At 39.7% G+C, this 16,055-nt stretch overlaps 1 protein-coding gene across 5 annotated transcripts in view; it reads left to right on the forward strand.

The window, feature by feature from the left end:
- The window catches only part of LOC136873721 (CTD small phosphatase-like protein 2), a 276,292-nt gene that overhangs the window by 134,697 nt on the left and 125,540 nt on the right, over positions 1 to 16,055 (forward strand). For all 5 annotated transcript variants that reach the window (XM_067146864.2, XM_067146868.2, XM_068228014.1 and 2 more), the window contains exons 4-5: positions 1,462 to 1,782; positions 11,689 to 11,859. In XM_067146864.2, coding sequence (XP_067002965.1) covers positions 1,597 to 1,782; positions 11,689 to 11,859 — 357 coding nt within the window. In that variant the 5' untranslated portion in view covers positions 1,462 to 1,596. The remainder of the gene's footprint in view (positions 1 to 1,461; positions 1,783 to 11,688; positions 11,860 to 16,055) is intronic.

The following is a 16,055-nucleotide window of genomic DNA, read 5'->3' on the forward strand; positions in this document are numbered from 1 at the left end:
GACCACTTAGTGGTCATCTTCAGCTGTATATAAAATTCTTAGATGATAACATTTAAAAGCAAGCACATTGGATCTTAAAACTATATCCCATGGGAATCCAAAAACTATTGTTCTAGATGCTTTAAATGAATTGGATGAGGGGGGGGGGGGTAAGGAGATTTATTTGAATGATACTTAAATTACAGTATCGTTTACAATTGTGTTTAAAAAACTTAAATTATGAAAAACATATTTAAAATATTTTATATATCAAAAATAATTTTACCATAGACGCTTTTAAATATTTTAAATATGTTTTTCATCATTTAAATTTTTTAAACTCAATTGTAAACGATACTGTAATTTAAGTATCATTCAAATACATCTCCTTACCCCCAACCCCCCCCCCCCCCCATCCTCCAATTGATTTAAAGCATCTAGAACAATAGTTTTTGGATTCCCATGGGATATAGTTTTAAGATCCAATATGCTTGCTTTTAAATGTTATCATCTAAGATTTTTATATACAGCTGAAGATGACCACTAAGTGGTCGAAACAAGTACTGTGTTTGTTAATGTATTTTTAAGTTTGCCAAAGGCAAAAGAAATAAAGTATCGATTAGGTGGCTTTTTAGATTAATTTGTTGACAGTTGAACAGTGGCGATAACTGAATGGTAGTATAACTGACTTCGCTGTGTCAGGTAATAATTCTTTACTTAACCAGGAAGTAGGACCAGATGTATTTTTCAATGTACAGTAATTTTCTTTGACTATCCAAAGAGTACATATTCAGTTTCAACCATGTAGGTTTATTTGTAACACTGGATAGAATTATAATGTTAGAAGAAATACTTCTAATTTAATAGAATTTAGTTCAAGGGAAGGTGGGTTTCTCAGTGATATTGATGAAAATACTGGTAAGATATGAATGATTGCAAAAAACACGTTTAAAGATGCCTTAGCAAACCATTTTTATATAATTACAGACTAATAATAATGTTATTTGCTGTATGTTCAACCAACTAGTTTTACGATTTTGAGATGCCAAGGTGCCGGAACTTTGTCCCGCAGGAGTACTTTTATGTGCCAGTAAAACTACCGACACGAGGCTGACATATTTGAGCACCTTCAATTACCACTGGACTGAGCCAGGATCAAACCTGCCAAGTTGGGGTCAGTCGGCAAGCGCCTCAACCGTCTGAGCCACTCGGCTTGGCAGTAACAGACTAATACTACTTGTATGTATTTGTAATGATAATGTTATAATCCAATTTTAACTTGTCACATGTAAGCCATTGCAAATTTTTACTCAGTTGTATGGACTATTGTTTCTTTACCTTGTGATATATACCTCCTCTTATACAATTTAAATTTGGTATTGAACGACAGCCTTGAATCAAGGTTCCTCTGCTTTATGTTTCAGAACTGAGAAAACTCGCTATGGTACTGAAATTGTAAATTCATCTCCTTTTTAATTTCAGATGAAACATATGAAGAAGAAAGTGCCTCAGTGAATATCACTGACTGCAGTTTGCTACTAAGTGAAGTAGCTTACTATGTAGTGTTAGTGGACCCACCACAAAGGACATGTGATGTAGAGCTAGAGAACGGGTGCCATGTGGTTGCGCAGCGAACAACGTGAGCGGCGGTGCCGACGATTGAACAGTCGGATAGTGCAAGTGGCAGCACGAGGCAGCATGAAGAAAATAACACACTTGTCCAGTAACGGAAGTGCTGGGCGGTTGATCCGCTCTGGACGTATCAGTCGCTGGCGTAGACGCAGTGGCAACCTGCTCAAAGAGGTATACACTCTGATATTCTGAACATAGGTTTAGTTAATACTGATATCATTTAATTCATAGTTTGTTCCTCTGAATATATGTGTAGAGTTGTAGTCTATACTGAACTACCATTAAATTTAAAACCACAATCTTTCCATCCTTAGTTTTGCAAGGAATGTGCAGTATGTGATCTTCATCAAGTTTCTGTCTGATATGAACAGTATTTTTTTGTACTCAGACAGGTTGTAATATTTATTTATTTACTAGGTGTCGTACCCAACTCTGCTCGGGTACATTTTTTAACACAGTAGAAGTCCGCTATAACGAGTACGGCATATAACGAGAACCCCTTCAGTTACAACGAGAGCCCTATCTCTGACACATCAGTGATTGTGTGTGTTTTTTTCCGTTACTGACATGCACCCAGCGATTATATTGCATGCGATCGATCATCTCCAGTATTGTTTCCTCACTATGTCCACTAGCGAGCACTCTCGTTGACATTCAAAGGCGATGTCAGAGTCGATTAGTAATACCCGTTGACTGCTGTTCCGTAAAGAAAAATGGAAAGGGAAGAGAACATGTTTTCATGAAGAAAGTGCCTCAGTGAATATCACTGACTGCAGTTTGCTACTAAGTGAAGTAGCTTACTATGTAGTGTTAGTGGACCCACCACAAAGGACATGTGATGTAGAGCAGTTGTTTACTCTTAAAAATAAAGGCTGAAGTAAACGATCAATTTTAAAGCTAAATACTGCAATTAAGTAGGAATGGGATACACCTCAATGTATGGCAGTGCATCATTGATTTCAGAGGTTGCTTTTATATTTTCTCGCGTCTGGTTAAATTTTGGAAAGACTATTTCCATCTACATTTGTAGTGAGAAGGTATCACTTTTCTACTGGCGCTTGATATATGTTTTCATGATACATATACTACAGTTAACCTAGGTTAGGTGACGCTGTTTGAATTTTAAAAAACTGAAATGTTTGCCACAAAATGCGATTGATCATCTTCACTACGGTATCTTTTTCTTGCTATGTGCACTTGCGGGCTCTCTCGTCAACATTCGAAAGTGATGTTGGAGTCTATAGGAGTCGGTTAGTAATACCCGTCAACTGCTCTTCCATAAAGAAAATTAGAAATAAAAGAAGAGAACATGTTTTCATAACAAATACATAAATAACATGGCCGATAGCAATCGTTAACTCGTTAGAAATAAAGGCTGAAGTAAACGATCGCTTAATTTTTCATGTTATATACTGAAATTAAGTAAGAACGCGATACACCTCAAGATATGGCAGAGTATATCTCTGATTCCGAAGATAGTTTTGTATTTTCTTGCATTTAGTTAAATTTTGTAAAGGCTGTTCCCAGGTAGTTTTGTAGTGAGGAGGATATCATTTCTCTACGTGTGCTTGAAATACGATTTTATTATACATATATGGTTAGATTAGGTGACGCTGTTTGAAGAAGGAAACTGGAACGTTTGCCACAGAGGCCTCTGAAGTGGTACTATAATTTTTTCAGAATGAAATTAAACACACATTTTCAGGTACCATCGAATTCTGAAAAATAACGTATCATCTGTGAAAACTCAAGTTTAGAAATGTCGTTTCATACCAATTTTAATATGAATGGGATTTTCCCTGACTTTTACGAAAAAGCAGATATAACGACAATCCGTTATAGCAAGTAAATTTTTCGCCGTTATGAATTCTCTCTATAAGGGAGTTTGACGTGAATATTTGTAGGTTTCTTTATTGTGAAGTTGATTGAAATTTTTCAAACTTGTTTGTAGATTTAGAGTTATTCTTATGTATGTAACTTTAAGTTTTAGTTTGAGATCATTCAGTTCCGCATTAAACTTTGTCCATTGAAATTTTTCAAACTTGTTTGTAAATTTAGAGTTAATTTCAAGTTTTAGTTTGAGATCATTCAGTTCCGCATTAAACTTTGTCCTTATGGCAGCCAAGATTATCTGGGAAGTAGTTGACTCTTTTGAATAAATAATGAACGCAAATTATAACTCAATATATTTACACGTTGCACTTATAGATGTACAAATTTCAACTGTCACTGGGACTCTCACTAATCAGCCTAGCAACTCCCAAAACGGGAGTCATTTTATGCATTTTCTTTTTCAACCCTTTTGAACCCGCTTGTAACCTCCAGGCCAATGATGGCTGAACATGGACTTCAACAGCATCCAGAGTGTCAACATTTCTCTCATCAATCCTTAAAGCCATGGATTCGACACTAATATAGGTCGTTTTTTTATTATTTTTACATTCAACCTCCTCCCCTAGGGCTGCTCGGGGCGTCTTATCAACCAGAGTACTTTCTTTCCAGATATAAAGTCATATGTGTACAAAGTTTTGTTGAGTGCTATGCTGGAACATACACACGTACATTCATAATCCCGATCTTTTGTACATTCTTTTTCATCTCGTCCCAACCCCCATGGCAATGGAACTTAAACAGCATCCAGAATGCCATTATACATGTCAGCAACCCAGAAATCTATAAATTGGACACTAATATTGGTCATTTTCAATTACCGTACTTACTTGTGTATTAGACCCATCTTGCGTTTCGAGACAAAGAAAATGAAAAAAAAAGTTGCATACAAGACTCCCCCAACATAATTCGTCCGAGAGAACGATTCCGCTTCGAATCAGGTACAAGTTTTATTGCAGCTCTGGTGATATCACACAAATTTGTGAATAGTTTCTTCCATACGACTCACACAGTGAAAACATGCGTCAAAGTCATAGGCCACATCTGTGTCTCGTAGTTAAGAAATGTCCACCTCCATAGCTTAGACCTGCTGCACTTCTGATGACGTCGCACAAATAGGTTAATAGTTCCGTGTCCTACCCGCGCATTGCAAGCATGCATCAGTCATGTTATATGTTTGTGTTTTGTAGTTTAATGTCTGCCAGCGTAATGGTTAGTACAATTAGCTGTCGTTCTCGGGAGTCTGAGTTTGCTTCCCAGTACCGTACTGCCAGAGATTTACGAATAGCAGGAAGGTTGATATGCAGTAAAAATGGTACATGTAACTCCCCTCTGGGGGGGAGTGTCTAAAAAGTCCTGCACCACCTCAAGATGAGGCAGTGGGTTTACTTTAGTAGTTGAGATATACTCACATTGTTGCTATTAACATAGCAGGCGAGATCATTAACAAAGTGTTTGTTCAATATCTCGTAACTCAGGGCAATATAGGTATTTTATGGAGAGAAGTAAGTTTAAACATGATAAAAACTATCCAATCATGACTGTTTTACTCGCCAACATACCTGACAAATGATAATAATAATATTGATTTTATGTTCCCAATTTTTATGATTTTCGGAGACACCAAACAAAACATACTACGGTAAGCGATATAAAAAAATTGAGACAGCAAATGTACGAAATTAAACATTTGATAATACAATGCATTACCGCCGCACCTGTAGATATCTATAAATGCAGCACACTTTTCTGTCATTTATTTTTATTCTTTCCGTCGTGGAACTTTTTCAACTATCCGGGAGATGGCATACCTAATGTAAACAATGCGGTCTCTTTTATCTTCTCATTTACAGCTTTTTAAGTAAATCCTAATGTGATAAATGTAGAGAACAAGCATGAAATGTACTTAAAAATAAGGGTCTGGCCACTGGCATTGTCAATGCACTATGAGAGACTTTGTCTCATTTTCAGAAGAAATTTATGCCTGCCTGGCCATTAGATGATACAGATGTTGATCCCCATGGGGATCCTGGCTCTAAGTAGTCTACTCAGTGGCCTCCACGGTATGCACTAACCATGCGCCTTGGTGGGTGTGCTATTTATCAACTGAAGAGCCCAACTTAGCACACTGGGGCAAAACGCTGGCAAACAGGAATGAGTTAGCTGGAAAATTTATAATATCCAATAATGGACCAACTATATTGGTATTATAAATTTACTCATTCGGGGCAAATATTTCAGATTCCCTATGGGGTTATTCCACTGAAGCTCAACTTGTAGGATTCCAGCAAGATATAGCAGATATCTTGGATTCTGGAGGTCAAATGGACTGTATCGCGATTGACATGTCTAAAGCATTTGATAGGGTGGATCATGGGAGACTACTGGCAAAAATGAGTGCAATTGGACTAGACAAAAGAGTGACTGAATGGGTTGCTATATTTCTAGAAAATAGATCTCGGAGAGTTAGAGTAGGTGAAGCTTTGTCTGACCCTGTAATAGTTGAGAGGGGAGTTCCTCAGGGCAGTGTTATCGGACCTTTATGTTTTCTTATATATATAAATGATATGAGTAAAGGAATGGAATCGGAGGTAAGGTTTTTTGCGGATGATGTTATTCTCTATAGAGTGATAAATAAGTTACAAGATTGTGAGCAACTGCAACGTGACCTCGAAAATGTTGTGAGATGGACAGCAGTTCGAGCCCCACTGTCGGCAGCCTTGAAGATGGTTTTCCGTGGTTTCCCATTTTCACACCAGGCAAATGCCGGGGCTGTACCTTAATCAAGGCCACGGCTGCTTCCTTCCACTTCCTAGGCCTTTCCTGTCCCATCGTCAACATAAGACCTATCTGTGCCTGTGCGACGTAAAACAAATAGCAAAAAAAAAAATAAGGAAAGATCTTCACTGGGGTAATCACATAAATGGGATTGTAAATAAAGGGTACCGATCTCTGCATATGGTTATGAGGGTGTTTAGGGGTTGTAGTAAGGATGTAAAGGAGAGTGCATATAAGTCTCTGGTAAGACCCCACCTAGAGTATGGTTCCAGTGTATGGGACCCTCACCAGGATTACCTGATTCAAGAACTGGAAAAAATCCAAAGAAAAGCAGCTTGATTTGTTCTGGGTGATTTCCGACAAAAGAGTAGCGTTACAAAAATGTTGCGATGTTTGGGTTGGGAAGAATTGAGAGAAAGAAGAAGAGCTGCTCGACTAAGTGGTATGTTCCGAGCTGTCAGCGGAGAGATGGCGTGGAATGACATTAGTAGACGAATAAGTTTGAATGGCGTTTATAAAAGTAGGAAAGATCACAATATGAAGATAAAGTTGGAATTCAAGAGGACAAACTGGGGCAAATATTCATTTATAGGAACGGGAGGTAGGGATTGGAATAACTTACCAAGGGAGATGTTCAATAAATTTCCAATTTCTTTGAAATCATTTCGGAAAAGGCTAGGAAAGCAACAGATAGGGAATCTGCCACCTGGGCGACTGCCCTAAATGCAGATCAGTATTGATTGATTGATTGATTGATCTGTATCATGTTGTTTGGTTTGGCGTTTTGGGTATTGGGTTTTTCAAAGAGTTGGCTGATCAAAGTTGCTGAACTGGAAGAAGTTTTCAGAAGAAACTGACAATTTTTCCCGAGTAAAACTGAATGTAAAATTCCGAGATTTTTAAGTCGCATACTGGTAGTTAATGTTTGAAGCCGGCCCCGCGGTCTAACTTGCCTGCCTCTTACCCGGGGGGCCTGGGTTCGATTCCCGGCCGGCTCAGGCATTTTTACCTGGATATGAGGGCTGGTTCCATGTTCACTCATTCTACGATTACCTTTAATTGAGGAGCTACAAGGTAATCCCAGAAATAAGGTCTCCTGTTTTTTTTTTTTTTTTTTTTGCTTGCTTGCTTGCTTGCTTGCTAGTTGCTAGGGTCTTTACGTCGTGCCGACACAGATAGGTCTTATGGCGACGATGGGATAGGAAAGGCCTAGGAGTTGGAAGGAAGCGGCCGTGGCCTTAATTAAGGTACAGCCCCAGCATTTGCCTGGTGTGAAAATGGGAAACTACGGAAAACCATTTTCAGGGCTGCCGATAGTGGGATTCGAACCTACTATCTCCCGGGTGCAAGCTCACAGCCGCGCGCCTCTACGCGTATGGCCAACTCGCCCGGTGTTTTGTTATAAATACATAGACCTGGTTTACATCCTTTTACAGCTTGAACATTTAGCTATTTTTCTACATAATCACCATATGGGTCGATGCATTTTTGTAGACGCTGTGACAGCTTTTGTATGCTAATGTCATACCGGCTCGCCACCATGCTGTTCAGGAAGTTCTGAACCTCATCTTTTACCTCGTCGTCGGTGCTGGCACCCATCTTGCGCACATCTTCCGGTATTTCAACTTTCCCGTTAACATTCTGTGAGCGGCGCTTTGGAAAACCTCAGGAACCAAAGTGCAGAGATTATCCAGGGTGATCCTCCGATCTTTGCGCGTGATTTGCTCAACCTTCAAGACTGTCATTATGGAAGTTGAGTCTCCCTCTGCTTTGTTTGTCATGAATTTCAGTCCGACTAGCTGCAAACTCTCTACACCACTTACGAACTTTTGACATCCATGCAGTTGGCGGTAACATCCAATGGCAGCTCCATTCTCAACAGCTGTCAAGCCAAAACTGAGTGCCTCAGCGTGGCGTGAACATGTTTATGTGCGAGCACGGGAAACACTCTTCACAATATTGTGACCAACAGCCACATGAACAGAGTTCTGTATTTATAAAAAAATAGGAGACCTTATTTTTAGGATTACCCTCGTATGTAATGGTGAGATGGCGACCCCGATCTAGGGAGCCAGCAATAATGGCTGTGAGGATTCGTCACATTGACCATGCGTCACCTTGTAATCTGCAGGCCTTTCAACCGAGCAACGGTCGCTTGGTAGACGGAAGGCCCATAGGGGTAGTAGTTTGGTTTAGGGGTGTTTGTAAGATTATAAGTATACATATTTCATTTTTGTAATGTTTAGCCAAATTGATAATGGTTCATTCGTACCCGTATTTACAGTTTTCCCATGTTTTACGTTTCTTTCCCAGGGTCTCCCCAAAAACGGAGAATCAAGGTTCCACTTATTATTGTAGATCACACTCCTTCTAAAACAACTGTTAGCAGAAGCTTTTTATTTCGAAGCTGTGGGTTATTAAACATTATTTTCTGGTCACGCTCTTAGACAATGAATGGGAGGTTACACTCAACCCTGTGTGAGCAGGAGGAATCCGGAGGAATGACTTTGGCCGTCATTTTGAAAACTTCGACCCAGTCGTATGATCGAGTCGAAACTTGAAGGTGCGAGTTCAACATTCGCGAACATTGGGCACTTGAAGATCGGATGCCAGTCCACTTTCTGAAAGATTTTAATTTTGTCTTCATTAGTAAGGAATTTCACGACTTTTTCCGTATCCATAATTAGGCTATCACAAGACAAATGTTTACCTTGCTAGTCAATTTCACACGATTACATTCCTAATCCATATATAGGCTACCCCTCAACACAAAATAAATTTTTAACTTCTTAATGGAATGTGAAATACAAGCACAAATAGGCTCACTTTTTCCGTAACCACGCAACTGAGGCGACGGCTCTTACCCTTGTTGTAAGCCTTGTTTCTTTCACAAGGGATGACAAATAACATTTTCAGGGCTAGGAAAAATATGACTGTACTTATAGTAAGTTGAAATAGCGAAAATTTGTGATGCGATAGTTATGTTCATATGTTCCTAATCAAGATATAGGCTACAGTATCATGTGACAAATATTGTCTACACTTCACCATACCACTCAACACAAAATAAATTTCTAACTTGTGAATGGAGTACAAAATACAAGCACAAAAATACTCACTTCGTTATTCAGCAATCTTTCCTGCTAATCGGCAAGCAAAACTGAACATTCCTGAGGCTAAGGGCTTGCTCCCCGAACGTGCAACTTATCCTGTGAAATTCAGGAATTTAAGGCCTTTTGCTGTAATCACGCAATTGTGGCGACGGATCTTACCTGAGTTCGAAATCACGTTTGTTTCACAAGGGATGAAAAATAATATTTTCAGGACTAAGAAAAATGTGATCATACTAAGCGGTAATAGCGAAAATCCGCGACGCGATATGTGAGGTATTTTTATATAGATTAAATACGATGAAAATCGGGTCTCGAATTTACCACGTGCTAAGTGAGAAAACGTGTTAACGAGGTACGCACTAACCAGGTTTCACTGTATATCCTGGACACCAGAGGGTTGATATACTGGCTGCTACTCATTAAAAATAGCTCCAACTGAGAAGAAATTATAGCCCTCCAGGCGATGCAGAGTGGTGTAGCATGGGGAATCTGTGTTGCTTTGCATGTGAACGCCTGTTTTTTCCATACATAAGAGGACTTCTCCAAGCCATAAATGTAGGGTGGAATGAAAAAAAAGTTGTTTATATGTGTGTGTACTATCCATGTAAATATTCATCTGCATTTCCTTAAAATAACTGAAAAAATAAATAGTATGTAAGGGCACAATTTTTTTCCAAAAAGAATGGTATGTCAAAGGGTTTATGATTTTGAATTTTTTGTGACTGAGAATATATACTTTTTCAAAAAGTACAAGAAAATTTCCAAGGCCGGCATAAAACGTTCTAGTATTTTAAACTATAAGCCAATAGTTTCCATTAATCATCCTGAACAGAACTGCAGAAATCCTCTCATTGATACAATTATGTTAGAGTACGAGTGAAAATGGTAGTATATTTTATGAATGACATTTTCTGCATCGATAGGGAAACAGTGCGCAGCAGTCTTGCTTGTGTTGTGCATAGTGATGTGCTGCACATCTTTTGCCAAGGACTTTGCAAGGTGATGCCATCTTAAGTTTGTAGAAAACATTAGTGGTGACAGGATTATCAATTTACTGAATTCAAGGGTAGACATCCAATAGCAGTAAAACGGACCTAAGTAAAACAGGAAAAAAATGTTTTCTCCCAATGATTAAAAGCATCTCCACACAAAATTGACCTCTTTCAATTTTGTTTTGCAATAATTCACAAGAATGAGGTACAAGTATATTCACAACAATAGCATCACACTTCATGCAGCCCCAAGAGAATTCTGTTCAAAGTAGTCTGTTACTCAGTCGAGAAGTGTCAAGTTTGGATGCAGAGTCATACGAACGAAGCTATGATTTTCATCAACCCTGTAATAAGCCCAGGCCTCTTCAGTTGCAGCCAAGTGCAGTTCATGTTGCTGAAGTTGGCCGAGTGTGGGATGGTGCACCGGTATTTCTGCGTTCTTTTGGACATAAAAATTACCTTAACATACAGATAGATTTGAGTGCATATAATAATTTATAATATTGTGTTAATGACAACAGAGAATAAATTGCCCTTTCCAACAAAATGGGACAAATATGTCTGTCTGTTAGGTCATCAGCCCAGAGGCTGGTTGGATTCTCAAATAGCACCACCAATAGTTATGCAGTTATAAGGGAACCGCAAAAACCAATGGGAGCACCAACAAGAGGCGTACTAGGCAAAACGAGGAGTGAGGTAGTTTGCCATTGCTTTCCCCACCGGGCCAGAAAGTGCTACTGCAGCACGACTAACCCTATGAGTAACACCTTTTATAACACTCAAACACACTAATCGTGTTCTGAATGTCATTACTCAGCACCACCCATACCACAGCATCTTTCATATAGTCACAGCCATGGATGAGACTGGGACCTCGGTGGAAGCTACACTTTACTCTAGCCTGTGCCAAGTGATGGATGAAAAAGTACTGCATCCATCAAGAAATGACAGCAGGCAAAGGGACAAATATATGTCACAACAAAACAACAGGACTTTGGAACAACAGGTTGAAAAAAACAGGACATGTAGTGATTATACTGTATATGAAAAGATATAAGGTGTAACATTTTTCTTTTGTACTATCAATGTAAACTCTTTGGCGCGTGATTCAAGAATGTCAGCTATGTGTTGTTGATTGGAAAACTAACATATTTCTCCGGTTTGTGATGTATATCATTTTAGAAAGCAGTGGGAGCTATAATGTAAAGATGTGTATTCTTAAAATTGTAGATGATGTTTAGTTTTATTGTACCTCAAAAGCTGGACTTTTTTTACAATAAATTGTACAATACTTTTATTTCCAGACTTGCCGTGAAAATGTGCTCCATTTTAACAGTAGCAGTGGGCCATGTCGAATAAGGAAAATAGAAAAGAGCCGGCGAATAAGAAAAGGCAGCCTTGATGACGGACAGCTCATTACATCTACCCCAATTCATGTCAAGAGTGTCAGCATGGTTAAGGAAACCCTTACTGCTGTAAGTACAGGAAGAAGTTGTCCAATCTTTTGGCTGCATGTGTTGCAAGTTTGGTGATAACATTACTCCTTCAAATAACAGGGCTTATACTGGGAGTATTTCGAAGTCTTAACCCGTCACACTCCTTTGTTGAGTGGTACTCAATGAATGAAAACCTACAACCTCTTTTTCCAATCAGTGACCGGGTCAGGGATGGAATGAAGCCCCCTACTTGCGGCGAGGATAGCAAATTATGCCGGCTGCCGAGGTCCGTCGCACTCCTCTGGGGTAATGATTAATCTGTTCACTGCGTATTAGCAGAGCGTGACATACCCGCCAACCTGAACAAAATATTTGTGTGGGACTCAAGTTGTAATTATCGAAGTTTTGTACGTTGGTAGGACGAGTTCTATCGAACTCGTGGACTTATCCCGCTCACGCGCCTGGTGCGTGACCTGCACGGTAGTTGTAATTGAGAAGTAATACTGGTCACCAGACGGATCACGCACCACGCTCGTTCGTAGATTACTGTGCATTATTTACCGCGGATAGCAAACAAATGCATAAAGTACGTTACACACATAAATATAGTTATATTTACACTTCTCTATTATAGAATTTGGCAAACAAAAATTAAACACTTTGGCTAAATGGGTGGGTCTCATAACGTTGAAGGAACCACATTGTCGGCCATCTGCAAAAAATAAAAATAAAATGATAACATAAGCATCACAATGCAGTCAAAAATGATTACTGCACGTTATTTCAAGTTACTTACAAATATGATGCAGGAATAAATGACAATTACAAGTTCAGTTCTTTTACTGAACATATTACAGTAATGGAATTTACCGTATTTATTTCAAAAGCGGAATCACTCGTAAATTCTCTTGAAGTAATAATAAACAGAAAATGCAGTGTCTTGCCTCGCATTGAAGCAGTGTCGCCAACTTATATTTTCAAGATCCACTAAATACTACTAAAAATCCGCTAAAATTCCGCCAAGAAATCCAATCTCAAATAACGAGCAATAAAAACGAGGAATAATAATAATGATAGTAAATGTCTGAACTCACCTGATCTGTGAGTTTCACTGGTATTAACCCCCTTCCTGCGAGCCAGCGAGCTAAAACTTGTAGGCGTTTTAGTGCCGGGTGCAAACTAGGTGAATCGCCTACCGCAAGGGCCACACCCAGAACAGGCCAGTTCATTAAACGGCCTTACTTTGTAGCATAAATATAAATGCTACTCTCTCACAGTTTCATTATCTGTCGCCATTCGTCAACTAAGAGATAAGTGCCCTTTCCCCACACATTACAAATTTATCATACCATGATCTCATAACATCAAATCCAAATAACAAGTTTTCCTCGTTTGACTGCTAGCTCCTGACAAGAAACACGGAATAGCTCAGAGACATACTGGAGTCCAAAAAGAGAAAAAAAAAGTAAAATGGATAAAACACTAAATTCCTCTATAATAAATCTAGAATTCCGCCAAAATATCCACTGTCCGCTAAATGATACATTTCTCCGCCGACTGTCTTCTAATTCCGCCCAATTTAGCGGAAAATCTGCTAAGTTGGCAACACTGCATTGAAGTGGTCTTGCTGCTCAAAGATCCCAGAAATGAATGATGATGTACAACAACAACTCTGGGGAGAAAATACGCGGGAAACGGAATACGCATGTGCAATATGACTACGGATGAATCTGCTAGTAGACTGGACTTACACGATGTACGGGATGACAAACAGAGCCTTTCTTACCATGCGGGAACCAGCAACCGTTCCGTGACGCACTAGGCGCTTGCTCTGCACGTGCTTATAAACTAGCGTCACGCGCCCAGCGCGTGATCCTCATTGAACGTGTTAATGACTGACAGATGAAATTAAATGATAGTGGAGAGTGTTCCTGGAATGAAAGATGACAGGGAAAACCAGAGAACCTGGATAAAAACCTGTCCCGCCTCTGCTTTGTCCAGCACAAATCTCACATGGAGTGACTGGGATGGATAGATATAGATAGATAGATAGATAGATAGATAAGGAATGGTTGAGCCCTGTCTTCGCGGGGCTCCACACGTAGGTCTATGAAGACCCTTTGAGTTTTTTGAACGGTTTTGCCTAGTCCAGCCCTAGTGCTCCTATAATGGATACCAGTGTCCGGATGTTGGCATTACTGATGTCTGCCAGGTTCACAAAGTGTAAGCCAAGATATTGATGTCTAGTGCTTGTAAGAGCCTCGCACTGACTCACCACATGCGCGGAGGTCTCTTCCTCCCTACCACATCCTCTGCACATCGGATCTTGACTGATTTTCATGATGTGTAGGTGTCCCTCAAGGTTCTTAAACACTTAAAGGTTGGGCCCAACGCGAGCCGAGCTGCTATTGGTTAAGGAAGTGACGTCACAGTAGGAGCAAAGCAGCCGAGCCCAGAGCGCGCAAATCAGTAGGAATCTCATAATATCAGCAAACATTACAGTTTCTCAGAACTAATTGCACACCAGACATAAATATTACTGCTGTTATAAGATTGAAAAAGAGTACAGCATAGTAACTTTTCATTATTTCCATTACGAATAAGGCGTAAAGCAACGTGACGGCACACTGGCCAACGCTTGAAATTTATTAACATTTCCAAGTTCCTCTATCTAGTTTGAGGAAGGTTACGCGCTTTCAAATCTGTAAACATAAATATTTAGAGATATGAAATCTTTGTCATATTAAATCTTTACAGCAGAAATTCCGCGATGGAACTACCGTATGTGAACATACGATATCCTGACTCACTTCCGCAGGGATCGAGTTTAAAACTTAACACACATTATAACAGCAGCAGAAGTAAGTTCATATTCGAAACCATGCATAGATAGTCCTGGAAAACCTACAACCTGTTTTCCAGTCTCTGACCGGGTCAGGGATGTAATGAATGAACCATATATAGGCTATTATTCCAATGGGGTCGCCACTCCCAAACTGATTTATTAATGACTGATAAATGATATGAAATGATAATGGAAAGTGTTGCTGGAATGAAAGATGATAGGGAAAACCGGAATACCCGGAGAAAAACCTGTCCCGCCTCCACTTTGACCAGCACAAATCTCACATGGAGTGACCGGGATTTGAACCACGGTATCCAGTGGTGAGAAGCCGACGCGCTGCCGTCTGAGCCACGGAGGCTCCGCATAGATAATCTACTTTTTAAAAATTAAACAATAAGAAAGAACAGGAAAAACACTTCATTAGAACACAGTCCTACCTGTGAGATCAGATGTCATGAAGTGGTTGCTTTTGAAGTTGAAATCCACTGTCGTGCCTTTCGCCGATGAGCTGCTATGGATTTTTCAGTTCTTGTCCGAATGTTCATTTGTCGTATGCGTATAAATATTCTCGTTCTAACATACATTTTAATATTTCTGGTGGTACAGCGGGGAATTTACTGCTAATTATTTGACACTTTGCGTATAATATTAGGTATGCGTCACAGTTCAGCTCGTCCGTGAGTGTCCCTGAAATTTAATTCAAATTCCTTTATTTGGTTTACCATTCTAACGATGGAACGAGTAGACCTCCCCGAGATAACATTTCTATCCATCCCACAGGGGCTGTACCAGAAGAAATGGAAAGCATTTCCGCAGTGGGACTTCTCATTGAACTGTCATATTTTCTTTCACGGCCGGCGAGGTACCGTACGGAAATCCCTCTGCTGAACAATCAGGTGTCGCTTTAGATTGCGGTGAATCTTTTTTTCTTTCTTTTTTTTATTTTTTTATTTTTTATTTTTTTATTTATTCTTATTTTTTTGCTATTTATTTACGTCGCACCGACACAGATAGGTCTTATGGGGACGATGGGACAGACAAGGCCTAGGAATGTGAAGGAAGCGTCCGTGGCCTTAATTAAGGTAGAGCTCCAGCATTTGCCTGGTGTGAAAATGGGAAACCACGGAAAACCATCTTCAGGGCTGCGGACCGTGGGGTTCGAACCCACTATCTCCCGAATACTGGATACTGGCCGCACTTAAGCGACTGCAGCTATCGAGCTCGGTCGGTGTATCGTTAATGGCACAGTTTTCTATCGCAATGATACTGTACTATGAACACAAATTTCAATCCTGGTACACTGTTCACGCAACTAACGAAAAGAAAATAAGTGCACCTCACTGCACGAAACACAGCAACTTAACAGAGATCTCACAGAAACGAACTATTG

Source organism: Anabrus simplex, chromosome 5, assembly GCF_040414725.1.
Source record: "Anabrus simplex isolate iqAnaSimp1 chromosome 5, ASM4041472v1, whole genome shotgun sequence".
Taxonomy (NCBI): Eukaryota; Metazoa; Arthropoda; class Insecta; order Orthoptera; family Tettigoniidae; genus Anabrus; species Anabrus simplex.